We start from the raw sequence: 26,780 nt of genomic DNA on the forward strand, positions 1-26,780 counted from the left end.
AGAAAAATCAAATTACTAATTTTATCATATTGGAAAGCATTTGTCAGGAAGAAATTTTCCTCTACCCTCATAGGTTCTTCTGGCTGATCTGAGAAATTGACATTAAGACAAAAGGAAAAAAATAAAAAGTTTAGTAATATGTACACCTGGGAGTGACCCAGGAAATCTGAGTAACTCTGCAAAAGAGCAGAAACCCTCACCTGAAAAACCATCTTTAGCTAAAGACAAAATAGGATGTTGGGGATAGTGGCTTAGGACTTTAAAGGAGAGGGAGGCAGATGGAAAGGCAAATGTTTGGCAAATAAATATTTGTTGGGTCATGCAGAGACAATGGAACACAGAGTAGACTCGTGATACCCCTGAACCAGGAACAAACCTCTGAATATTTTTTAGGCAATCAGGGAAAAGGTCAAAGTTACTTTCTGATCTTGGTCAGGTCTTGATTGTTTTCAACTTGAAATAACCCACAAACCAAAGAGACATTTTGGAGTGCTAAGTTCTGTTCTCAGTTCAGATCAGTCGCTCAGTCATGTCCAACTCTTTGCGACCCCATGAATCGCAGCACGCCAGGCCTCCCCGTCCATCACCAACTCCCGGAGTTCACTCAGACTCACATCCATCGAGTCAGTGATGCCATCCAGCCATCTCATCCTCTGTCGTCCCCTTCTCCTCCTGCCCCCAATCCCTCCCAGCATGAGTCTTTTCCAATGAGTCAACTCTTCGCATGAGGTGGCCAAAGTACTGGAGTTTCAGCTTTAGCATCATTCCCTTGAAAGAAATCCTAGGGCTGATCTCCTTCAGAATGGACTAGTTGGATCTCCTTGCAGTCTAAGGGACTCTCAAGAGTCTTCTCCAACACCACAGTTCAAAAGCATCAATTCTTCGGCACTCAGCTTTCTTCACGGTCCAACTCTCACATCCATACATGACCACTGGAAAAACCATACCCTTGACTAGATGGACCTTTGTTGGCAAAGTAATGTCTCTACTTTTGAATATGCTACCTAGATTGGTCATAACTTTCCTTCCAAGGAGTAAGCGTCTTTTAATTTCATGGCTGCAGTCACCACCTGCAGTGATTCTGGAGCCCCCCAAAATAAAGTCCGACACTGTTTCCACCGTTTCCCCATCTATCTCCCATGAAGTGATGGAACCAGATGCCATGGTCTTCGTTTTCTGAATGTTGAGCTTTAAACCAACTTTTTCAGTCTCCTCTTTCACTTTCATCAAGATGCTTTTTAGTTCCTCTTCACTTTCTGCCAAAAGGGTGGTGTCATCTGCATATCTGAGGTTATTGATCATCTCCAATAAAATTCAACATCAGTTCAGTTCAGTTACTCAGTCGTGTCTGACTCTTTGAGACCCCAAGGACTGCAGCACGCCAGGCCTCCATGTCCAACACCAACTCCCAGAGTTTACTCAAATTCATGTCCATCGAGTCGGTAATGCCATCCAACCATCTCATCCTCTCGTCTCCTTCTCCTCCCACCTTCAATCTTTCACAGCAACAGGATCTTTTCAAAGGAGTCAGTTCTTCACATCAGGTGGCCAAAGTATTAGCGTTTCAGCTTTAACATCAGTCCTTCCAATGAATATTCAGGACTGATTTCCTTTAGGATGGACTGGTTGGATCTCCTTGCAGTCCAAGGGACTCTCAAGAGTCTTCTCCAACACCACAGTTCAAAGGCATCGATTCTTCTGCACTCAGCTTTCTTTATAGTCCAACTATCACATCCATACCTGACCACTGGAAAAACCATAGCCTGAACTAGATGGACCTTTGTTGACAAAGTAATGTCTCTACTTTTTAATATGCTATCTAGGTTGGTCATAATTTTTCTTCCAAGGACTAAGTGTCTTTTTATTTCATGGCTGCAATCACCATCTGCAGTGATTTTGGAGCCCCGAAAAATAAAGTCAGCCACTGTTTCCACTTTTTCCCCATCTATTTCCCTTGAAGTGATGGGACCAGATGCCATGATCTTTGTTTTCTAAGCCAACTTTTTCACTCCCTTCTTTCACTTTCATCAAGAGGCTCTTTAGTTCTTCTTCACTTTCTGCCATAAGGGTGGTGTCATCTGCATATCTGAGGTTGTTGATATTTCTCCCCGCAATCTTGATTCCAGCTTGTGCTTCATTCAGCCCAGCGTTTCTCATGATATACTCTGCATATAAGTTAAATAAGCACAGTGACAATATACAGCCTTGACATACTCCTTTTTCTATTTGGAACCAGTCTGTTGTTCCATGTCCAGTTCTAACTGTTGCTTCCTGACCTGCATACAGATTTCTCAAGAGGCAGGTCAGGTGGTCTGGTATTCCTATCTCTTTCAACATAAATCCCTCATTAAGGGGAGAAAAAGGTTAAAAGGTATTAGGTGTTTGCTTAACATGATCAAGAATACATAGATATAGATATCCCAGAAAGCTGCCATCATCTCGTTGCTAATTAAACATTAGAAATACTTTCATTAAAATCAAGAACAAAGGAATTCCTTGGTGATCTAGTGGAGTCCTAAACTCCATGCTTTCACCACCGAGGGCTCAGGTTTGATTCCTGGTTTGGGAACTAAGATTCCACCAAAAAAAAAAATCAAGGACAAAGTTATCTATTGCCACTATTACTTACTATTGTGCAGAAAGTGCTACTAAGTGTAGTAACAAAAGAATGAAATAATAAGAGAAAATAAAGATGTAAATATTGGGAAAGATTTATAGATATGATTATATACTTGAATGTTTTAAGGGACAATAAGAGAATATAGTAGTGTAATCACAAAATATAAAAAGATCAGAGCTTTATTAAGTGCTAACAATATCTAACTAGATGATATAATAGAAAAAAAGGTCCCATTCACAGTAGCAATAAAACCCATAAATATCTAGGAATGAACTTTAAGAAACGTTCAGGACCTGTATGGAGAAATCTTTATGTTCCCAGAAGAGCTCAATATCATTCAGTTGAAAATTCTCCAAACTCAGTGAATTTCTAAATGTTGTTGTTCAGTCGCTCTGTCATGTACGACTCTTTGCCATGGACTGCAGAGCGCCAGGCTTCCCTGTCCTTCACCATCTCCCAGGGCATGCTCAAATTCATGAGTCGATGATGCCATCCAACCATCTCATCCTCTGTCGTACCCTTCTCCCACCTTCAATCTTTCCCAGGATCAGGGTCTTTCCCAATGAGTCAGTTCTTTGCCTCAGGTGGCCAAATATTGGAGTTTCAGCTTCAGCATCAGTCCTTCCGATGAATATACAGGACTGATTTCTTTTAGGATGGACTGGTTAGATCTTCTTGCAGTCCAAGGGACTCTCAAGAGTCTTCTCCAACACCACAGTTCAAAAGCATCAATTCTTCCGCACTCAGCTTTATGGTCCAACTCTCACATCCATACGTGACTGCTGGAAAAACGATAGCTTTGACTAGATGGACCTTTGTTGGCAAAGTAATGCCTCTGTTTTTAATGTGCTATCTAGGTTTGTCAAAGCTTTTCTTCCAAGGAGCAAGTGTCTTTTAATTTCATGGCTGCAATCACCATCTGCAGTGACTTTGGAGGCCAAGAAAATAAAGTTTGTCACTGTTTCCATTGTTTCCCCATCTATTTGCCATGAAGTGATGGGACCAGATGCCATGATCTTAATTTTTTGAATGTTGAGTTTTAAGCCAGCTTTTCCACTCTCCTATTTCACCTTCATCAAGAGGCTCTTTAGTTCCTCTTTGCTTTCTGCCCATAAGGGTGGTGTCATCTGCACATCTGAGATTATTGATATTTCTCCAAGCAATCTTGATTCCAGCTTGTGCTTCATCCAGCCTGGCATTTTGCATGATGTACTCTGTATGTAAATACATTCATTTCACATGCTAGCAAAGTAATACTCAAAATTCTCCAAGCTAAGTTTCAATAGTATGTGAACCGAGAACTAGGTTTCAACAGTACATGAACATCTTGAACTTCCAGATGTTCAAGCTGGATTAGAGAACGCAGAGGAATCAGAGATCAAATTGCAAACATCCACTGTATCAGAGAAAAAGCTAGGGAATTCCAGAAAAACATCTACTTCTGTTTCATCGACTACGTTAAAGTCTTTGACTGTGTGGATCACAACAAACTGTGGAAAATTCTTGAAGAGATGGGATTACCAGATCACCTTATCTGCCTCCTGAGATACCTTTATGCAGGTTAGGAAGCAAGTTAGAACCAGACACGGAACAATGAATATGTTCCAAATCTGGAAAGGAGCACGTCAAGGCTCTATATTTTCACCCTGCTTATTCAAGTTACATGCAGAGTACATCATGTGAAATGCCGGGCTGGAGGAAGCACAAGCTGGAAGAGTGCTGGGGAGAAATATCAGTAATCTCAGATATGCAGATGACCCCACCTTTATGGCAGAATTTCCAATAGAAATCCCAATGGGATTTGTGTCAATCACTGGCAGTTGCCTATACAATAGTCATTGCTCTTCTTTATGGCTAAAAAACCCTAGTATGTGGAAGGATGCTCTCTAGTAAGATATGAATGAGTTTGTCTTCATCCATATTCTTTTGTGTATGAATTTTTTGTACAAATTTGACTTTACAATTATAGTTTTAAATTGTAACAAAATATGTCTTGGAATAAACTTAACAAGAAAAGTACACATTAAAAGGAACTTTAAGATAATAAAGGACACAAAACAGAAAAGGTACTATCTACTTGTATTGGAAGACACAGCATATTTAAGATAGCAGTCCTTCATTAGTTGATCTTTAAATTTATACAACATGATCTCAGTAAAAATGTCAACAAGGATTTGTTGGAACTGAACAAGCTAATTCTCACCTATATATGGTAAAATAAAAAGCAGGAAGAGCCAGGGACATCTTGAAATAAAAGGGTCTGAACCAACCAGCCAGTAAACTAAATTATGCTGCTAAGTCGCTTCAGTCATGTCCGACTCTGTGCGACCCCAGAGATGGCAGCCCACCAGGCGCCCCCGTCCCTGGGATTCTCCAGGCAAGAACACTGTAGTGGGTTGCCATTTCCTTCTCCAACGCATGAAAGTGAAAAGTGAAAGTGAAGTCGCTCAGTCGTGTCCGACTCCTAGCGACCCCATGGACTCCAGCCTACCAGGCTCCTCCATCCATGGGATTTTCCAAGCAAGAGTACTGGAGTGGATTGCCATTGCCTTCTCTGAAAACTAAATTATTAAACTATAATAATTAAAATGTGCTTGTACACAAAAGTAGGTCAACGGCACAGACTAGTTATCCCAGTGCTGTTATTCCCTATTGCTGCTGGTAACAAATTACCACAAATTTAGTGGCTTAAAACAACAGAGATGCATTGTCTTACAATTCTAGAAGTCAGAATTCCTAAATTCTGGGTCTCAATGAACTAAAATCAAGGTGTTGGCAGGACTGTGTTCCTTCTGGAGGTCCTAGAAGACAGTCTGTTTCCTTGCCTTTTCCAATTTTCAGAGGGATTTGCCCTCTCTGGTTTGAGGTCCCTTCCTCCATCTTCAAAGCCAACAATCATTCTGATCTCAGCTTCCATCATCACATCTCCTTCTCTGACTCTTGACATCCTGATTCCCTCTTATAAGGACCCTTGTGATTACACTGGACCCACCCAGCTAATGCAGGATAGTTCCACATGTCAAGATGTTTCAGAACATTTGCAAAATCCCTACTGTGATATAAGGTTACATTCATAGGTTTCAGGAATTAAGATGTGGACATCTCTGGGGGGCTTTATTCTGTCTAACATACTCAGCTATAGATATGAATATATAGAGAAATTTAGTATATGAGAAATATATGAAATTTAGTGTATGAATATATGAGAAGAGAGAAATTGTGAATCACTGGGAAAAAAAGGGTGTTCATTTAATGGTGCTGAGATAACCACATAGTCATCTGAAAAAAAATAATTTTGATCCTTATCTCATACTCTGTGTTAGGATAATGAATCAAAGATATAAATGTAGTGTTAAACCATAAAAGTTCTAAGAGAAACCATGGGCTTTACAGCAAAAGAAATAAAGGGGGAAGCCAAGGTAGGGACTTTTGACAAAGGGGTATGTGCAACCAAACACACATCTTGTTAGGTGACTACTATTCAAAAAGAATAGATATCTTAGTTAACGGTGTTAGTACTTTTCTAAGTACGGGAAGATGCAAGAAACTGGGTTCATAAAATTTTCTCCAGAAAATAACTGAGGGCCAGTTCTGCCAGAGCATGAAATGCCTCATCCTGCTCTTCGCCCTGAATTCCTTTCTAGGATGTACTGTATGTCATCCTACACTGCTAATAACTCAAATCTTATAGAACTGGATGGTGGCCAACATTTTTTCTTTTACAAAACCCTCCTTTTGTGTCTTAATTTTGACAAAGATTTGGGAGGCATTTCATGACCAATTTGTCCCACAGCGTTAGGAATACTCATTCCCATGTCAGGCGAGGATTTCATTGATATGCTACTCACTGTGCTATTACTGGACTCGGGCCTATTAATAGTTGCCCAAAGCCTCTGGATTGCCTGTCTTACTTGTGTCTTATGGTCCAGGAAATGGCTTACTCCCATACCTACACTATCATAAACATTGATGTTATAGAACTACACATTTGGTCAATCATTTCAAGTCCCCTGAAAAGTGAAAGTGTTAGTCACTCAGTCATGTCCAACTCTTTGCGACTCCATGGGTTGTAGACTGCCAGGCTCCTCTGTCCATGGAATTCTCCAGGCAAGAATACTAGAGTGGGTTGCCACTCCCTTCTCCAGAGGATCTTCCTGTCCCAGGTATCAAACCTGGGTTTCCTGCATTACAGGCAGATTCTTTACTGTCTGAGCCACCAACTATGTATTTGGTCAATCATTTCAAGTCCCCTAGTCATTATTATTTTACCGGAGGCTCAGTCACACATTTTGTAATGTTAAACACACACAAACAAAACAAATGAACTAAACAACCCAGTAATCTTATGAAATAGGCAGAATACAAGTAATATGGCTAGTAACAATAATAGAGTCATTTAGTACTTAAGAACTTTCTTCCATTAGGTGTTGTCCAGGTCACCTGACCCAGTCTGTTCTGTACCAGTCATACCAGTCATAATCTTTATACATAAGTTCACCAAAGATGTCCACATATACAAGGTAGGTGGTAGTTCATTGAGACTTCTTACAGGACTGAGAAAATAATGTTTTTTTCTAAGGACTACATGGCTGGTGCCAGAAGAAAAACTGGTCTCTATGTCTGAACAGATATTTCTGCTGTTGGGGAGGTGTGGTTAATGCAAAATGCAGGTGCACAATGCACACTAGAGGGAAGGGAGGAGGCCTGAAAGGGCAGTGAAAATTTTTTCTTGTTTTGCCTTAAAGTGTTAATTTTATTTCATCATTATATATATATCTTTAAGATTCTAAATGGCAAAACCTATCATAAATAGTATCAAGTAAACCAACAAATGGGGGAAATTTGGCAACGTATATCAAAAAGAGTTCTTTTATAAACACATCCTACAAGTCAATGAGAAAGATAACTCAGAAAAATGGGCAAAGATTATCAACAGACAATTCACAGAAAAGGACATACAAATTGTTCTAAAGCACAGGTAAAGAAGCACAACTTCACACATGAGAGAAATATAAATCAAAACCATACTGAGATAACCATCAAAAAGCTTGGGACACACTGTATTAGCAAGTTTGTGGTACTCAGTCCTAGTAGGATTGATTTGACTATTTTAAAGGGCAGTTTGCCGACATCTATTAAAGTTACAAATGCAACTAGCCTTTGACTTAACAGCTCCATTTCTAAGAAGCTATCCTATAGATAAACTTAACACGTATGCAAAATTTCAGCATAATTTACAGTAGCAGAAGATGATAAACAACCTACATGCTTATCAATAGATACAGTACATCCATCCAGTGGTCTACGATTTAACTAAAAGCAAAAATATGTGTTGGAAGTTCTTTATGTTTTGATCTGAACCTATCAAGATATGTCCTTAAGTGAAAAAGGTAAAGTGAAGGACAGTGTGTATTGATGGGCTATTTGTGTAAAAAAGAAGAGAAGAAATACATATTTACACACTCATACCTACTTGCATACATGTTTACTTTTATACACAGACAGGTTTGGAACAACAGGTAAGAAACAGGTAATATTGGTTGTCTCTAAAAAGGGAAACTGAGTGTCTAGGGGCAGAATTAAAAAGAAATGTTTACTTTCCTTGTGATTTAAGCACAATTTTTAAAAAAGAACACAATACAATTTTTCGTTTTGGAAAATTTTTAAAGGATGGGGAAACATCACCAGAAAGAATTTGGCATAGTCTAGGAAGGAAAGAAATAAAATTTGGCATCAGAAACAGCTGCAGGAAGATATACTTCCTTATGGAACAAAAGCAATTCATCAGTCTTTCCTAGAGCCTCAATGAAATTTTAGAATTGTACTGCCTCTCATGCCTGGCCACCAAGAAAACTTTTTTTTCCTTCTCTCTCCCTTTTTGGCTACACAGATCCCACTGTGCAGCATGTGGGATCTTAAGCTTCCTGACTAGGGATAGACTCTGTGCCCTCTGCAATGGGAATGCAGAGCCTTAACCACTGGACCACCAGGGAAGTCCTCAAGCAAACCTCTCTTCATCTCCAGTTTTTCATTTTGAAAAAATTGAAGCCTAAAGAAATGTTGAAAGAACAGTGCATTTAAACACTTATGTACATGTTGTTGTATTTGTTTTCTCTCCTTTTTTCTGCATCTCTCACACACATGCATATATACACATACCCACATATACTTTTAAAAAAACATTTGAGGGTTTCCCTGGTGGCTCATTGGCAGAATCCTCTTGCCAATGGCGGAGACACGCATTTGACCCCTGATCTGGGAAGATCCCATGTGCCATGGAACAACTAAGCCCATGCACCACAGCTACTGACACTGTGTTCTAGAACCCTGAGCCACAGCTACTGAGCCTATACACTGCAACTACTGAAGCTCAAATGCCCTAGAGCTGTGCTGCACAACAAGAGAAGCCACCACAATGAGAAGCCAATGCACTGCAACTAAAGTAGCCTCCACTTGCTGCAACTAGAGAAAAGCCTGTTCAGCAACGAAGACCCAGCACAGCCAAAAATAAATAAAATTAAATATATTAAAAAATCATTTGAAAGTAAACTGCAGACATGTGTTTCCTAATAAGAGCATTCTCCTACATACCATTATCACACAAGAAATTTAACACTGATACAAAACTATTATCTAATATATAGTTTAATATTCAAATTTCCACATCCCCAAAATATCCATTATGAATTTTTTTAATACAAGGTTCAATCAAGGATCAAGCATTGCCTTTCAAAAGTTCTTTAGTCTCCTGTAATCTAGGAGCCTTTGTTTTGTTTTGATTTCACGATATTTTAAAAAATTAATAATCAAAAACCTCGATTAAGTAGAGGAAGAAGAGCAGAAACGGGAATTCTCATGGCTGCACTATTGGCAGAGTCCAACAAAAAGAAGAAAGACTCCTTTTCTGGGAAGGATTCAGCCAATGAAAAGCCTTTGTTTCCTGTAGCCTCCTAGCTTTTCTTTCCTCTCTGTGTTTTCCTTTCCTTGTAGAGCGGGAAACTGCATGTGACCCACCACGGCTGCAGAGCGTGAACGGCAGTTTTCTTCTGATCCCGAATCCATTTCCGTTGGAGAAATATCTAGCAGTCTAGACTTTAGGTCAACAACATGGATACTTTTGAACAGCTAAGGCAGGTTGTCTAGAACAGGGGTCCTCAACCCCCAGGCCACAGACTGGTATCAGTCTGCAGCATGTTAGGAACTAGGTTGCACAGCAGGAGGTGAGTGGTGGGCAAGCTTCATCTGCTGCTCCCTATAGCTCAAATTACTGCCTGAACCATACCCTTCCCCTGGCCCCTGATCTGTCGAAAAATTTTCTTCCATGAAACTGGTCCCTGGTGCCAAAAAGGTTGGGGACCGCTGGTCTAGGGACTATACTTTGAGAACCACTACATTAATTCTTAAGAAAGGATAGTTTCCTAAGGGACTTCAAAATAGTTTTCTTTTATTGTGCCTTAGAGACAAAGGGATAACTACGGTTGGTACCTGTTTCTATTATTAAGGTCCTGACATACTTTAACCTTATCTGAGTTTTCAAATAAGTGATTATTTCTAAAGTGAGCTTGCTTAGGCATATCTTCAAGGATATACTGGATACAGGGTAAAAAAACAAAAAAAAACTTCATAAAGAGATACCACTTTAAAAATATTTTACATAATAAACTTACTTTAATAATGCAAAAAATAATCTGTTTCCAATCACTACTGAAGAAACTTCCAAAGAATTTTATAAAAATAACCAATACTTTGAACAAATAGAAAAGCAAATAACTAGATAAATAATACAATTATGTACTCCAAACCCAAGAAAGCAGAGATTATCATTACAAGCCAAATCATCCTTGGAGCTGGTCATTCCAGGTTGCCAAAATGTATAAAACAAAACTTCTACCTTTTTAGGTTTACAGAAAGAAATAAAACAACTCCAGTAACAAAAAAAATTTCATGGGAAGTTTCAGGGAAACATATCATATTGATGACCTTAAATTTTTTTCGAGGAGTTTACAAAAACAGGGAACATTTAAATATTGATTTTTATGGCAAATGAGTTTTATGTTGACTTTTGAAGCTTAAAAGACCATTTACTATTTTGACTAGTAGTTCAGGAGTAAAAGCCAATCAAGATGGCAGATAACATTCATGGGACCCATAGAACTTTAACCTGATCCCAAAATATAAACCAAAATATTAATATAAATTAGTTTAAAAATGTAAATATATTTGAGAAATATATAAGGGAAACAAAAATGATCATGATTAGGATTTGACTAAAGATTAGATGAAGTTTTTTCACATTTGTCTATCTTACAGATAATACTGATTATTCAATTATCAATGGACATGACTATTTTTGTGTATAAGAAAGTGTTTGGCTTCAGAAAACAATACTTAAAAGTTCATTACCATTACCAAAACTTGACAAACCTGTGTTTTGGGTGTGATATTGTTTGAAGCTGTTATTAAATGAAAGAGACTGAGAATCTTGTTGTAAGGCATCCTTCAGAAAAATGTTTTGAAACTGCCCAGGTAGAGGGATGTCTCTCTATACATCTCTATGTATTTCTATATACATCTCTTTACTATATCACAAACACAAAAACAGTATTAATATATTTACATATATGTATCAAACCAAAAATTAATTTTTCCCTACAAAATTATATTAGGAAAATACTAATAGACACTATATAAACCTAAAAATCACAGCCCTAGATATGGGGAAACAGCTAATATTTTTGTCTGTGGTGACCTCTCCTTATACTTAAAAGTTAATTCTTAAAGGGCTTGTACTAAAGCAGAGAGCGTAACTTTAGTGGGAGAAATTTCCATCAGAAGAAACTTTACTAGGCTTCTATGACCTAAAGATGAATATTAAACAGTAACTGAAACACTGACATAGTATTAAGTGTACTGTGTTTGACTGTTATAACTGCAGTCCATGATTTTAGTGGTAGAAATGGCTGTCAGTCCTGAAGCAGATCTCGGTAAATTTGTTTGACTACATTCTTTAGGTAGTTGTCTTCCAGTGGCACTTTAGATAGAATGGCAGTGACTTCATCTTGGCTGGAAAGAACAAAAGGCTAATTAATTTTCTGGAAACTTGTCTTCATTTCAATGAAACTCATATTTTTGAGTAGGATTTTTGAATCTACTAGGAAGCACAAACAGGCATTTCTGGAAATAATTAGATGTCCGATCTGAACTGAGATTCTAAAACTAAGGTCTAAGAACCAATTATGTATGTAATTGTGAGGTATCGTGACTTAGCTGCTTTCTCTGGCAATGAAAATCTAAACTATTGGTGTTTGCTGATGGATTTGGGGTGGGCATATGCTATACTCTATCACCTTGCAATCTGTCAGCAGTGTATACAAAGTCACCAAACATACAGTAGAAATGAAGTACTTTTAAGTCTGTTCCACAAACTAATTGAGAAAAGCACGATGACTACATAATTCTTAAAAGTGATTACTCTGTTTTTAAGGCCATGAAAGTTGTTCAGATGTGACCTGGGCTAAACTTAAGCAGGATTTTTTTTCTTTTCGATTCCTGTTTCAGGAAGGAGTTACCATAAAATGGAGCAAATATAAAAAAATAGACCAATGGTCTCCAGTATTCACTGGAGATAGCAATGAAGGTCACTGACTTTAAAAGAACAAATTCTTCAAAATGAAATCAGAGCAAGAGGTGACTTCTGGCTTTCACAATGGTCTATCCATTTTCTGACCACTTTGAGAAATCTTTCGAAAGAAAGAACAAAGGTAAAAAAGTAGTTGGGAGCCCTTTCTTGCTTGCTCTTTACTCACCCAATGTTTCCAAGGTGATTTTGAATAGAGAAAGGTAATGGGACTGATGGGTAGTGGGCTGAGAGAGACAAAGTTATCTCAAACTTTGCAAATGCTGCTGAGCTGGAGAATAAAAGCTTCAATCTGTAAAAGACAAGATCCTCAATTAAAAACACAAAACAAAAATGGAATGAAACAAATACATTTTCTTTTTATACTGAAACTATGGTATACATCATTGCTTATCAAATGAACAGAGGGTAAAACATCTGGAACAAAGCATGCTTATTTTGTATTTTCATCATTAGTCATGAAACTATTAATTAAATTATTTTAATAAGTTTTCGACTAACTACTTACCGTCATGGGTTGTGTCCCCTAAAATTCATGTATTAAAGCCCTAACCCCTAGTACATCAGAATGTGACCTAATTTGTAAAGAGGATCATTGCAGAATTAATTAGTTAAGATGAGATCGTTCCAGAGTAGGGTGGGCCCCTAATCTAAAATGACTGGTGTCCTAACAAAGAGGGAACATTTGGACACAGACATACACACAGGAAGAATGTCATGTGAAGATAAAAGAAGCTACTGGGATTACATATTTATAAATAAGGAATGCCAAAAGACTTCCCGCAAATCACCAGAAATTAGGAGAGAGGCATGGAATAGATTCTCTTTCATAGCCATCAGAAGGAACTGATCCTGCTGACACTCTGACCTCAGACTTCCAGCCTCCAGAACTGTGAGACTATGAATTTCCATTGTGTAAGCCACCCAGTTTGTAGCACTCTGTCATGGCAGCTCTACAGAAACTAATACACTTACTCAGTATTATTCACATCTATGCTTATTAGGTTATAATTTGGTCCCCATCGCTTTAAAAACTCAATCTCCTCTCCAAGGAGTTTGCAATGGCTCACTACCAGTGAGATTTCTTGAAGCATCTGGGAAAAACAGAAAAAGAAAAGATGGAAGTATAAGAACATTTTAGGGTTTAGTGATTCTTTTATAAAGAATACCCCAAAGTTGAACAGTTTAGTATATCTTAGTATATTTATCATTTCAGGATTCACTATTACATACATAAAAGTTCAGTTCTGCTTTCTGGAACAGTTGACATAATTTCCTTTAAATATTTCTGTGGGAATTTACCTTGGGTACCTGATGCTGTGTTGTGCATGTCTTCTTCCAGGATTCCTGTTGCTCAATGTACTGGAAAATAAGGCTATGAACTAAAATGGAGGAAGGAGGAGCTTTATCCTCTGAGGAAACAAACAAACAAAAAAAATCAAATGCAGGGTATTACTTATCATTCATGTATTTTATATATATATACACATACACACACACTAGAAATATTAACTAGAAATACCTTCAAATAACTAGGTATTTAACTATCATCTCTATTTTATTTTCAAACACATAAATCATCATATATAGTGAACATAAGTCACTGTGATATAAACTCAAGCCTTTATCACATACAGAATAAAATTGAGATAAATGTGTAGGTTTAAATGTAACATAACCCTGAGTTTAAATTCTGGCGTTCCTTACTACCTGAGTGATCCTAAGCACAATACTTATTGCTTCTGAGCTATAGTTCTCTAATTGCAAAATGGAGAATAGTGTTGATGTAAGTAATATACATATCTGATTCAGAGTAAGTACCCATAACGGTAATTTTTAAATTATGGAAATAGCTATTACTCAAGATTTAGTAATAATTTTTTAAAATTTCTTTTAAAGCCCATACAATATTTAGAACAGTTCTCAAGCAGTTTTTGGTCTAATACACATTTCTAATTATTATTGTTGTTTATATTTAATTTAGTATGTAAAAGAGTTCTCAAGGAACAATATACACTTATTAAATAATTTAATTAATATTAAATAAATTTCCAAAAGAGTTTTGTTGGATTAAATGTTCTGAACTTACCATCTAACAGAGATTGAAAATTCAGATCAACAATCTTCCTATAAGCCTTGCCGAGGAAAGGGAGACCAACTAGGAAAAACCAGCACAAAAACAGTATTTCTTTTTATCATCTGATTTAAAGCCACATACAACTCAGTACTTTAGAATCCTATTCTTTCTGGGTAGCAGGATTTTTTCATAGACAGTTGAAGCTTTATCCCTGAATCATACTATTCTCTGTGTATGTAAAGTTTCCCCTGAGAACACTGAACTATATTAACTGGCAGGCCTTTAAGGAAATTTAAGGTGTGGGACATTTTTGTAAATTTATCAGGGCCTCCTCCTTTGAAACCAAACTTCTGTGCAAAAATAATATTCTTTTTAGGAATCATATAAAGAAGACGACTACAACCTCCCTATACCTATTATCTTTGTACAAATACAGTGAAAACAATTTATGCTTTTAGCATCACAGTAATTTTAGCCACTCCAGTATTCTTGCCTGGGAAATCCCATAGACAGGGGAGTCTGGCGGGCTATAGTGAATAGGGTCACATAAGAGTTGGATGTGACTTAGCGACTAAATAACAGCAATGCATTTTAGGTAGCTAGGAGAGCTGATTGTTCTTCCATACACCAGAGTTATCTCTTGTCTCTAAGATTGATTCTTTTCACTCTGTTGAATATTATCTATGCATTAGGCACTGAGGATATGCTAGTGAGACAAACAAACATGATCAACCTATGCTCTAAAGAATTACAGCTCAGGGGGACACACAGATAATTGCACTAATAAACACACCAAGAACTACAAACTATAATAAGCACAATAAAGAAAACTGCATGAAGCAATGAGAACATATGCCAGGAGGGCAAATAGCAAAGGGAGTGAGTAAAAGAAGAGTCAAGGAAAACTTTCCTGAGAAAGTGATAATTTAGTTGAGCTCTAAAGGACTATTAGTAGACATTTACTGTGAAGAGGAGGTGCTATGGTCTGAAAATTCATAGGCTGAAAACCTAATGCCCACTGTGATAGTTGTAGGAGGTGGGAACTTGGGAGGTGCTTAGATCATAAGGATGGACCCCTTATGAATGGGATTAGTGCTCTTAAAACAAAGACCTTGAAGAGCTAGCTAGTTATGTGAGGATACAACGAAGAGTCTGCAGCCTGGATGAGGGCCCTTGCCTGACCATACTGGCACCCATATTTTGAGCTTCCAGCCTCCAGAACTGTGAGAATAAATTTCTGTTGTTTATAAGCTACTCAGTGTATGGTATGTAAAATTTTATATTTTAAAATTTTCTCTAGTTGCAGCATGCAGGCCTCTCTTGTTGTGGAACATGGGTTCTAGGATGTGCTGGTGGCTCCGTAGTTTTGGTGCATGGACTTAGCTGTCTTAAGGGGTGTGGGATCTTAGTTCCCCAGCCAGGGAATGAACCCATGTCCCTTGCACTGGAAGGCAGATTCTTTACCACTGGACCACCAGGGAAGTCCCAGTTTATGGTATTTTTAAAATGGCAACCCAGAAGGACTAAGACTGGGCAAAAGTTTCCAGGCATAAGAAACATCAGGATGAATCTCCTGAGGTAGGATGGAATATGACTGAGCATGAAAGACCACGATCTTTTAAAGAAGTGAAAGAAATTCACTGTGGCCGATGTGCAGAGAACAGTGTAAGATGAGGAAGGAAAAGGAGGAAAAATTCAATTCATTCAGGGCTTTACAGGTTATAAGCATTCTGATTATCAGTCTAAGAGTAGGAGGTACATGATAAAATTTTCAACAATTACTACAGCTACAGGAAGGAGAAAGAAATAGAGGGGAAAAGAAAAAGTTCCAGAAAGACTACCTATAGTGTTATTGTACAGATTGGAGGTGTCTCTTGGCAGAAGAGACACAAAATAGTAGATGAATATTAAATCTGAATCAGTTTAAGTCTTACTCATAATTTACATATGCCAGGTAAAGAAGAAAGAGGTATAGAGTGATTCCTAACTTTTAATTTCGGATCTGAACAAAAGTTGATGGTATTCATTTAGAAAAGGAACTTTTTTTTTGGGGGGGGGGGGGCGTTGTTCTACAAGATTTACAGGATTTTAGTTTCTCAACCAGGGACTGAACCTGGGGCCATGGTAGTAAAAGCACAAGTCCTAATCACTGGACAGACAAGGAATTCCCAGGAATGCTTAAGAAGAACTGGGCTTAGAGGCTGAGAAATTATAAAGATTCAAAGTTTCAATCTGGCCATGTTCACCCAGGGCTGGCCATGCTGAAGCTGTTTCAAGAGAAGAGACCTAAAGATACTGACAGGAGATTATAATAAAATAGCTAGGACTCTATTAAGTTACCATCTAGTGATGTTTACCAATTTTGATAAACCTACCAATCAATACAGAGAGAATTTCCAATTAGCTTTTTGGGTTAACTTATGTATATCAAAAACCCAGTCAAGAATCATCAACATTAGGAGCAAATCCTCCATCACAACAGAGACAGATGGGAAAAAAGAAATCAGAGTAAACAGATGTGAAGAGCATGTTGATCCATTTTTCTGGATAGGCAAAATTTCTATTATCTAATGTAATTCAACAAAGAGCAACTTTCACTAGCTGGTTTTTTACTTTTTATTTAATAAAATAAAATTCTATTATCACTAAATAAAGTGATTGCCTCTTTTAAGATTTTCAGCAGTACTTTCATCATGTCAATACATGTTAATATTGTATTAAAACAAAGTATGAATCTTTAGTAAGTTTAACCATACATTTATCTGCAGAGGAATTATCTTATTCTTGCTACTTACCTACTGGCTCTCCAAAGGTAATGATGAGTTCTATTGTGTCATAAAGAAAGGTGAATACAGCTTGATCATCACTCCACTCAATGACATCCCATTCAGACAAGCTGAATAAAGAGAAAAAACAAAAAAACATTTTTTAAGATAAAAGAAGAGAGTTAAGTTCTTCTACCATCTGAACAGTACCATCAGCAGCTACTGGAGTTTTCTACTGGCTTGGGAGACATTCATTACTCTAATTCCAATACTGTGAATGTACAAACTTATGCTTTTGAAAGAAATAAGAACTGACTCAATTTTGAGTTATTTTTCAGAGAAAAGCCAAGTCTAGGCAATATAAAATATTAAATATCTTAACATTACAAATTTCATAGCTCTCCCACCTTGTATACTTTCAGCTTACTGTTGAGTATATTAAAAACAGTGATACACATTACAAACACATGTCAACTGCACTAGTAGACTGAGACAACCACAAAGGTACAGGATAAAACACAAATTAATGCTGCCTGTTTTCCCTTACCTCAATTGATCCAGCAACTCTTCAGTTCTCCTTGTTTGTTTTTGCACAAAGTCTAATTGAGCAAGGCTCTGCTCTTTCTGTATCTCCAGCTCTAAGAAATTTCTGCAAATCAAACCAGGTATTCACAGAAAGATAACGTCATTGCTAGAGAATTCAGACATCATTAAAATAAAAGTTTATGACAAAAAGCCATGTGCTAAATGGCTCCCCAGTGAGGTGAGTGATGTATATTTTTGCATTTTTAGGTTTTTTTTTTTTTATAAACATTAAACTAGAAGTGTGGGTCTATTACTAAAATTTACATTTTCCCCCCACCCCATCCCACCCCTCTAGGTTGTTACAAAACACTGAGCTCCCTGTGTTATACAACACTTCCCATTACTGATCTATTTTACATATGGTAATGTATGTTTCAATGCTAGTCTCATAATTCATCCTATCCTCTCCTTCGTCTGCTGCGTCTAAAGTCTGTTCTCTGTGTCTATGTCACTATTTCCACACTACAAACAGGTTTGTCAGTACAATTTTTCTAGATCCCACATATATTTATTAATATACAGTATTTGTTTTTCTCTTTCTGACTTAATTCACTCTTTCTAACAAGCTCTAGATTCATCCACCTCACTAGAACATGTATCCTTATGGCTGATTCACACTGTTGTATTGCAGAAGCTAACACAATATTGTAAAGCAATTATCCTCCAATTAAAAATAAATTAACAAAAACTAACCTCAAAAAATTTTAATTTTTATTTTGATGTTAAAAATGTAAGCATAATGTAGACCATAAGAATGCCCACCTCAAAAATGAAACATGCCATAATTTTGGTGCATACATTTGGTTTTGTTTAGTTTATTAGAGCTAAACAGAATTTATATTTTGTTAGTCATTTTACTAGCATCAATTTAATTTTAGCTAAATTATTATCACCTATCAAGTTAATGTTTCCAGTTGGAATTTAACTGGCTTTGTCATTATTTGCATTTGATTTCTTTGAGTCTTATAGTTGAATAAGGTCCACAGTATAAGAAACACATACCTCATTTTATATTTATTTACACTTAAGTGTCATATAAAAGCTGTTTAATGCTAGATTTTCTTTAACAGGATCCTGATATTACACAAGCTTGAGAACTACTGCCTTGGATTAATGCTCTGTAAGCAATAAATGCTTAGAGAATACTGCTAAGATGGCCTCCAAGGTCAAGTGCAAAGTGGAGTAGAAGCCCTGGCTCAACCTTCGTCAATATTCATGTTCTCAGTCTTGTCAGTTTCTGGAGGTAGGAAATCACTTAACCATGTGGAGGTTGGCATATTTTCTAACACTCAAACTGAAGGCTAACCTTTGAAGCTTTTCTTCCTCAGTTTTCAGCTGTTCCAGTTCTTTGAAAAGAAAAACAAAAACAAAGTAATCAGAATGTACACATTAAAATACTGGTATAAAAATCATCTGTTTTACTGAAAAGTCTATCTCATTAATCTCATTTAAATAAAAAACTCAGAGGATTTTTTCCCCATTTACCTCCCTAATTAAATCAGTTACCTTTTTCTGCAGCTCTCACTTCAGAATTCAGTTCTTCAACAGGACTGTCTTTCTGTTCATCCTCCAAATTCTTAGTTTCTAAAACAGACCATGGATTAAAGTAACTCAGTCAAAAATAACTGAACAACCAGAGATGAAAAGAAGAGATGGTCCCAAAATGTCATGTTAAGAATATTTCACAAGCATTTATCTTAACCCACCTTTTCCTTGACAAATTTTATAATTTTATAAAAAGACTTGTTCTAGTGACAGATGGAAATTTTTTATACATAATTTGCATACATCAAAATTATTGTTAGGCAACCCCATGGACTAAGCAGGAACCATACACATATATAAATGCACACACACATATTTAAATTTATTTCTGATACCTTGGAATCATCCTTAAAAGCCTTCTCTCTCCCCACATCCAAACCAACTTTAGACTTTTACCTCAGATATATTTTCTGAATCTATTTTTTTCCTTCACCACTACCAAGTTCCCTTTATATAAGCTATTGTTCTTTATTAACCATACCATCCAAAAACTGCTTAACTTCTTAATTTACAGCCAATGCTTAACACCCTTCAAATGGCTATTCACTGGTCTCAGAAAAAGTCAAAACTCCTTAAGAGGCCCTCCTTGACCTGGTCCCTAAAGCTGGCATCTCCAGCTTTATCTCAGACTATGTTCCCCTTTGTTCTCTCTTTTCTAGCCACATTTGCCTTATTTCAGATCCTTTTACTTGGTATATTCTTTTCCATAGAAAGGCTCCTGCCTGTGTTATTCATATTGAACAGTCTGCTTTTTCCTCCCTTCTCACTTTAGCCCCGACTTATTCTTCAGACCTTGGCTTAAATGCCACTTCCTCAAAGGGAAGCCTCTCCTGAACTGACAGATTTCTACTTCAGGAGCTTACGGCACCGTGGAACCACTCTTCCACAGCAGTTACCATAAAACTATTTAATGCTTATAATCTTTCCTCAATATTGCAAAAGCAAATTGTCAAATCCAAACATATTTGAATGTGATCTCCTATAATCTGAAACTGAAATAGCATCGAAGCTCTGTATAGTACTGTAAAAAATTAAAGTATGGAAGCCTTTCTTAATGTATGAATGTTTGAATTAAAAGATAGTAATGGGAGAATTGACAAATAAAAAAAAAATACTCCACAAAGGCATAAAGTTTTGTTTTTAATCACTACAGTAGTCTTAGCAGCAAACACTATACAAGGCACATGATAGGTACTTTGTAATTTGCTCAAGGAGTAATGAAGAAAGGAGACAGAAATAGAGAGCCCTTCAGTGGCAGCTAGAGAAAGAGTGTGATTGTTGGTACTTTTAAAGGTGAGAAATGAATACATTCAGTGGAGGAGGCAGAGAGGTTGTAAATACAAGAGATAAGGGAAAGTCAGTGTGATAAGATTCCTGAGAAGACAAGAGAGGCTGCAATTCAAAGTTTAGGTGGAGAGATTGATCTTAGGGAAAAGAAAGGAAGGATGAAAGAATGGATACAGATATATAAAAGTTTGGTTTGTTTTGTAGCAGGAAGTTTAGAAATTTTGGCCTTAATGGCTTCTTTTTTTTTTTCATAAGTGAAAAGGCAAGGTAATGAACAAAGGGGTGTGATAGTCTAAGACTATGGACTTCATATATTTATTACCAGTTCAATGGAGAAAATATACACCAGGCACTTTTTCTGTGCAAAGCATAGTGCTAAGAACTTTGAAGGATATGGAGAAAAATAAAAGCTGATCTTTGCCCCCATGGAGCTTACAAATTAGATAGGAAAGTAAACTATATAGAAGTAACTATAATTACAATTAGATATGATAGGTACAATAAAATAGTCATAGCAGCTCAAGAGAGAGAACACTATACCTTGGTAAAAAATATAAGGAGAATGTATTAGGCAAACACAAAGTGGCAGAACTGCATAGAAATGACAAGATTTGGTTGGAATTTAGAATGTGTAAGGGAATAATAGTAAAAACCATGTAAGAAGGGAATATCTGAAAATGATGGTTGAGAACGCTAAATGTCAAGCTCAGGAGTTTGGACTTTATTTTGTAATAAATGGAAACACAGTTTTTCAGGGTAGTAACATAAAAGAAAAGGTGGCAAGAATTCATGGAAGAACTATACAGAATAGATCTTCATGACTCAGACAACCACGATGGTGTGATCACTCACCTAGAGCCAGACACCCAGAGTCTGAAGTCAAGTGGGCCTAAGGAAGCATCACTACGAACAAAGCTAGTGGAGGTGATGGAATTTCAGGTGAGCTATTTCAAGTCCTAGAAGATGATGCTATGAAAGTGCTGCACTCAATATGCCAGCAAATTTGGAAAACTCAGTAGTGGCCACAGGATTGGAAAAGGTCAGTTTTCATTCTAATCCCAAAGAAAGGCAATGCCACAGAATGTTCAAACTATTGCACAACTGCACTCATCTCACACACTAGCAAAGTAATGCTCAAAATTCTCCAAGTGAGGCTTCAACAGTATGTGAATTGTGAACTTCCAGATGTTCAAGCTGGATTTAGAAAAGGCAGAGGAGCCAGAGATCAAACTGCCAACATCTGCTGGATCATAGAGAAAGAGAGTTCCAAGAAAACATCTACTGCTTTATTGAGTACACCAAAGCCTTTGACCATGTGGATCACAACAAACTGGAAAATCCTTAAAGAGATGGAAATACCAGACCACCTGACCTGCCTTCTGAGAAATCTGTAGGCAGGTCAAGAAGCAACAGTCAAAACTGGACATGGAACAACAGACTGGCTCCAAATTGAGAAAGAAATACGTCAAGGCTGTATATTGTCACCCTATTTATTTAACTTATATGCAGAGTACATTATGCGAAATGCCGGGCTAGATGAAGCGCAAGCTGGAATCAAGACTGCCGGGAAAAATATCAATAACCTCAGATATGCATATGATACCACCCTTATGGCAGAAATTGAAGAGGAACTGAGGAGCCTCTTGATGGAAGTAAAAGAGAATAGTGAAAAAGCTGGCTTAGAACTCAACAGTCAGAAAATGAAGATCATGGCATCCAATCCCATCATGGGTCCCATCCAGTCCCATCACCTCATGACAAATAGATGGAGAAACAATGGAAACAGTGACAAACTTTATTTTTTGGGGCTCCAAAATCACTGCAGATGATGACTGCAGGCATGAAATTAAAAGATGCTTGCTCCTTGGAAGAAAAGCTAAAACTAACCTAGACAGCATATTTAAAAGCAGAGACATTACTTTGCCAACAAAGATCTGTCTAGTCAAAGCTATGGTTTTTCCAATAGTCACGAATGGATGGGAGAGTTGGACCATAAAGAAAGCTGAGTGCCAAAGAATTGATGCTTCCGAACCATGGTGTTGGAGAAGACTCTTGAGAGTCACTGGGACTGCAAGAAGATCAAACCAGTCCATCCTAAAGGAAATCAGTCCTGAATATTTGTTGGAAGGACTGATGCTGAAACTCCAATACTTCGGCCACCTGATTAGAAGAACTGACACACTGGAAAAGACCATGATGCTGGGACAGGTTGAAGGCAGGAGGAAAAGGGGACAACAGAGGAGATGTTTAGGTGGCATCACCAACTCAATGGACACGAATTTGAGCAGGCTCCAGGAGCTGGGGATGGACAGGGAAGCCTGGTGTGCTGCAGTCCCTGGGTCACAAAGAGTTGAACACAACAGTGACTGAACTGTGACAGAACAGTGACAGTGTCAGAACTGAACAGTGACAGAACAGTGACAGAACTTAACATAATGAATACTGTCCTTTATAATTATTAATCCTGCAGCAATGTAAAGGTTGGACTGGAAAGAGACAGAATGAAATTAAGAGCGTAGAAAGATTAGTTAGAAGATCTGAAATAGCACATGTCAGAATTAATGATAGTGTTAATGGGAGCAGGGAAGAATATAGAAGATACTGAAGCACATATAATAGGATTTGATAAGAGAAACTCAAAGACAATAAAAGTTATGAGCCTTTTACAATTTGTAAGAATGGTGACACTGTTAATACAAATGAGAAGTATCACAGACAACAAATTTTTAGATATTATTTTGAAAATGGAAGACAATAACTTCCATTTTTTCACATAATGTTTAAGGTGCTTAAAGGACACTTTTGTTGAAAGGTTCAGCAAGAAGCTGGAAATGTTAAGTCTGGAACTGAAGAGAAGAGAAAGATGCCCTCATGCAAAATGGTTACAAGTCACTTGAAGGCAAAAATCTAGGACATCCCGGGTGGTCCAGTGGATAAGATTCCAAGCTTCCAATGCACGGGGCTCAGGTTCCATCCCTGGTTGGGGAACCAAGATGCCACATACCGTAACTAAGCCTGCATGCCACAACTAGAGAAGCCGGCACACAGCAGTGAAGACCCACAGCAGCCTAAATAAATAAACATTTAAAAATGGGCAAAAATCTGTGTATATATTTTTCCTGACACTAAGCGCAGTATCTGGCAGGTAGTAGGTGCTGAACAAATGCTGGATGAATTTAACTGAATTTGGGAATCATTCATATAAACATAATTGTTAAGGCAAATGAAAGCATTAGGGGAGAAAATATAGAAATGAATAGATGAATGCTACACAAGGGCTTAGTTAGATAAAGGACAACAGAGGAGCTAAAAGAAACAGTCAGGAGAAAAGAATAGTATCAAGATAGAGCAATACCATAGAGTTCAGGGATAAGAACGTTTCAGGAAGAAAAGAAGAATCAGCAGTGTCAAATACTGAAAGAGATTTAGATGGGTAAGGACTGAGAGCAACCAAATTTGATGATTATGTGAAATTTTGTGATCTTTGAAAAAGCAGTTTCAAGATAAAACTAACAAGTCGGGATAATGAGAGACCAAACTGAAAGGATAAATAAGTTCATTTATTAAAAAACAACACAAGATTACGGTCTAAGTTATGAAGAGTTTTCCAAAGAGACTTATTATTTTGGGTATCTCTTGATTATATGAATGACCACAGTAAAGGAGTTACTCTAATTTAATGTCTCAAGCTGCTAAATACCAGGCTTCAGCATAGTGTTACTAGCAAAGTAGAGAAGGATTTAGATACAATTAAATTTTCTTTTGGAAAAGTATTCAAGATATTTTACCTATTTCCACCTCGGTGAGACAGTTATCAATCTTCTTAAGTATATTGTCCATCTCATTTATCCTTTTATGAAGTTTCTCTCTCTCACTCTAAACACACAATATCATAGACTGTCAAGTTAAACCTCAAAACAAAACATTATAACACTATGAACAGTTCAAACTGCTAACATAACTGCTACGTCTGATTTATGATCAAGCAAATCTTTTTGTTTGTTTGTTGTTATTTTCATTTTGGCTGTGCAGTGCAGCATGCGGGATCTTGGTTTCCAACCATGGACTGAACCATGCCCCATGCAGTGGAAGTGCAGAGTCTTAACCACTGGATCACCAGGGAAGTCCCATGAACAGGCAAATCTAAAAGATCGAACCTTCTAGTCTTATCTTAAAAAAAGTTTTTTAAACATACATAACAGATTAATACTAATTCATATTTTATATTTATTCTATATTTCTATGTAATATATATAACTTAGAGTTTATAAAAATGATCTATGGTCAAATAAATTTGGGAAACACTGATCAAATAGAATTATAGCATTTTTTCTTTTTAGACCAAAAAAAAAAAAATTTCTGACCTTAGACTTTAATATGCTAGCTATTATATTTCGTCTAAAGGGCGTCACTGTATGTAACACTTCCCAGACTTATTTGCCAATGAAAAGTTTTTTTATGTAGGACCTTTCTTCAAGGATGACCATTTTGGAAAATGCTATTTTTTTAAAAATACATGCATACACATGCATAGCTGAGTATGGACTATGAGAAGATAATACCAGAGCAAAGTCCTTAGCAAAGGAAGATCATAATTCTATATTGTTTTATTTCAATATATATAATTTGAGATGAGACATACACCCCTATTAGTAAATGTATTCTAGAATTACTCAAGATGCCAGGAATTACTATATTCTAGAATTACTCAAGATGCCAGGATTTACTACTTTTCTTAAACTGACGCTCACTTCTTAAGAATAATTTTAAGTTTTTGCCCAACTCTCATTCACATGTCTCCTAAGGAACATTCTTCATATCCCACAATCACTATAAAGTAATTTTAATAGATATTTCTAAGCTCTTCACGGTCTCAAATTACCTGAGCTGACTGCACCAGCTTGCTGTATAGAGCCACTTTTCCTTGGTGAGTAAAGACTTTAGTCATCTTGGTAAAACGTGATTTTATTTTGTTCAAGTAAATTCCAAAGGCCTTCAGCTGTAAAGTCAAAGATTACACTGCATTAAAACAAACGAGTTAGAAAAGGCAAATAGTCTGGGAAGGCTGGTTCAGCTGTTACGTGCTAAGATTTGCCCATCCTAGACTATGATTCCTAAGGCTTCTTATTTGCAAATTTAATTTCACTTAATAGTTTAAGTCCAGAACCAAAGATTTCAACTTTAATTCCAGTTGAATAATTCCAGTACAAAATTCATTTATATTACAAATTAGAAAATGATAGGTTCTTTAGTTAATAAAACTTCAATAAGGGCAAATATAAAATGAGTTGCTTATTTAATCAATTAAAGTTTATCTCTTCCCTACCTAAATCTAAGTGAAAAGCAAACAAGAAGGGAACTCTAAATTTCAAATGTATTTCATATATTAAATTGATCATGTAAGAAATGTACGATTCTATACTAATAATCATTCATATATAATAAAATCTTACTGACATATTATACCTGAGAAGTAAACTAAAGAACTCACCACTAATTATCAAGTGTGAGTGTGTGTATGTGTGTGAGTGCTTAGTCGCTCAGTTGTGTCCTACTCTTTGTGACCCCATGGACTGTAGCCCTCCAGGTTCCTCTGCCCATGGAGATTGTCCAGGCAAGAATACTAGAATGGGTTGCCATGCCCTCCTCCAGGGGATCTTCCCGACCCAGGAACTGAAGTGAGGTCTCCTGCATGGCAGATAGATTCTTTACCAGCTGAGCTACCAGTGAAGTTCAATTATCAAGTAACAGGTACTAATTTCACAATAAACATTGTAATGACTATACTGATTCCCATTCAGAAAATGAGACAAAAGTACCTCCTCATCAGAGCAGTGTTTCATTTTTTCCCACAGGTTCCTATTTATATCAGTTAACAGTTTATCTTGGTTCAGTGCAGAAAGCTTTAATCTAAATAGAGAAAAGTTAATTAGCAGAGTTCAGAAGTCAACCCGAATGATTCAATTTAGATCTACAGGCATACTTAATTTTTCCTAGTTCTTTTCTACATAAAGAGGGGAATTCACTCAGGAATAGTGGCCAGTCTGACTATTTCAACACTTGTAGAACAGTTCAAGAATGTTATGATTCAAAAAAAAATATCCCTCCCAAATAGAATTCTCATCTCAATGCAGCAACTTGTTCCAAAATGAAAATACTGTTTTGGTCAAGAAGCTTATTTGGTTAATGAATACACTGTTCAATAAAGTTCTTGGTGAAATGAAAAATATGTCTTTTATTTTTACTTAACACCAAACAAACTTT

General features: G+C 36.9%; 1 protein-coding gene across 1 annotated transcript in view; it reads right to left on the minus strand.

Moving 5' to 3' along the window:
* Window positions 1–11,564: 11,564 nt before the first annotated feature.
* KNL1 (kinetochore scaffold 1) overlaps window positions 11,565–26,780 on the minus strand; it is a 60,285-nt gene continuing 45,069 nt past the window's right edge. The window contains 13 exon segments of the mRNA XM_068992770.1: window positions 11,565–11,585; window positions 11,587–11,683; window positions 12,427–12,549; window positions 13,233–13,351; window positions 13,560–13,669; window positions 14,347–14,415; window positions 17,130–17,230; window positions 17,647–17,748; window positions 18,991–19,030; window positions 19,191–19,268; window positions 24,305–24,392; window positions 25,399–25,515; window positions 26,336–26,426. Coding sequence (XP_068848871.1) covers window positions 11,565–11,585; window positions 11,587–11,683; window positions 12,427–12,549; window positions 13,233–13,351; window positions 13,560–13,669; window positions 14,347–14,415; window positions 17,130–17,230; window positions 17,647–17,748; window positions 18,991–19,030; window positions 19,191–19,268; window positions 24,305–24,392; window positions 25,399–25,515; window positions 26,336–26,426 — 1,156 coding nt within the window.

The sequence above is a fragment of the Capricornis sumatraensis genome, chromosome 2, assembly GCF_032405125.1.
Source record: "Capricornis sumatraensis isolate serow.1 chromosome 2, serow.2, whole genome shotgun sequence".
Lineage (NCBI taxonomy): Eukaryota > Metazoa > Chordata > Mammalia > Artiodactyla > Bovidae > Capricornis > Capricornis sumatraensis.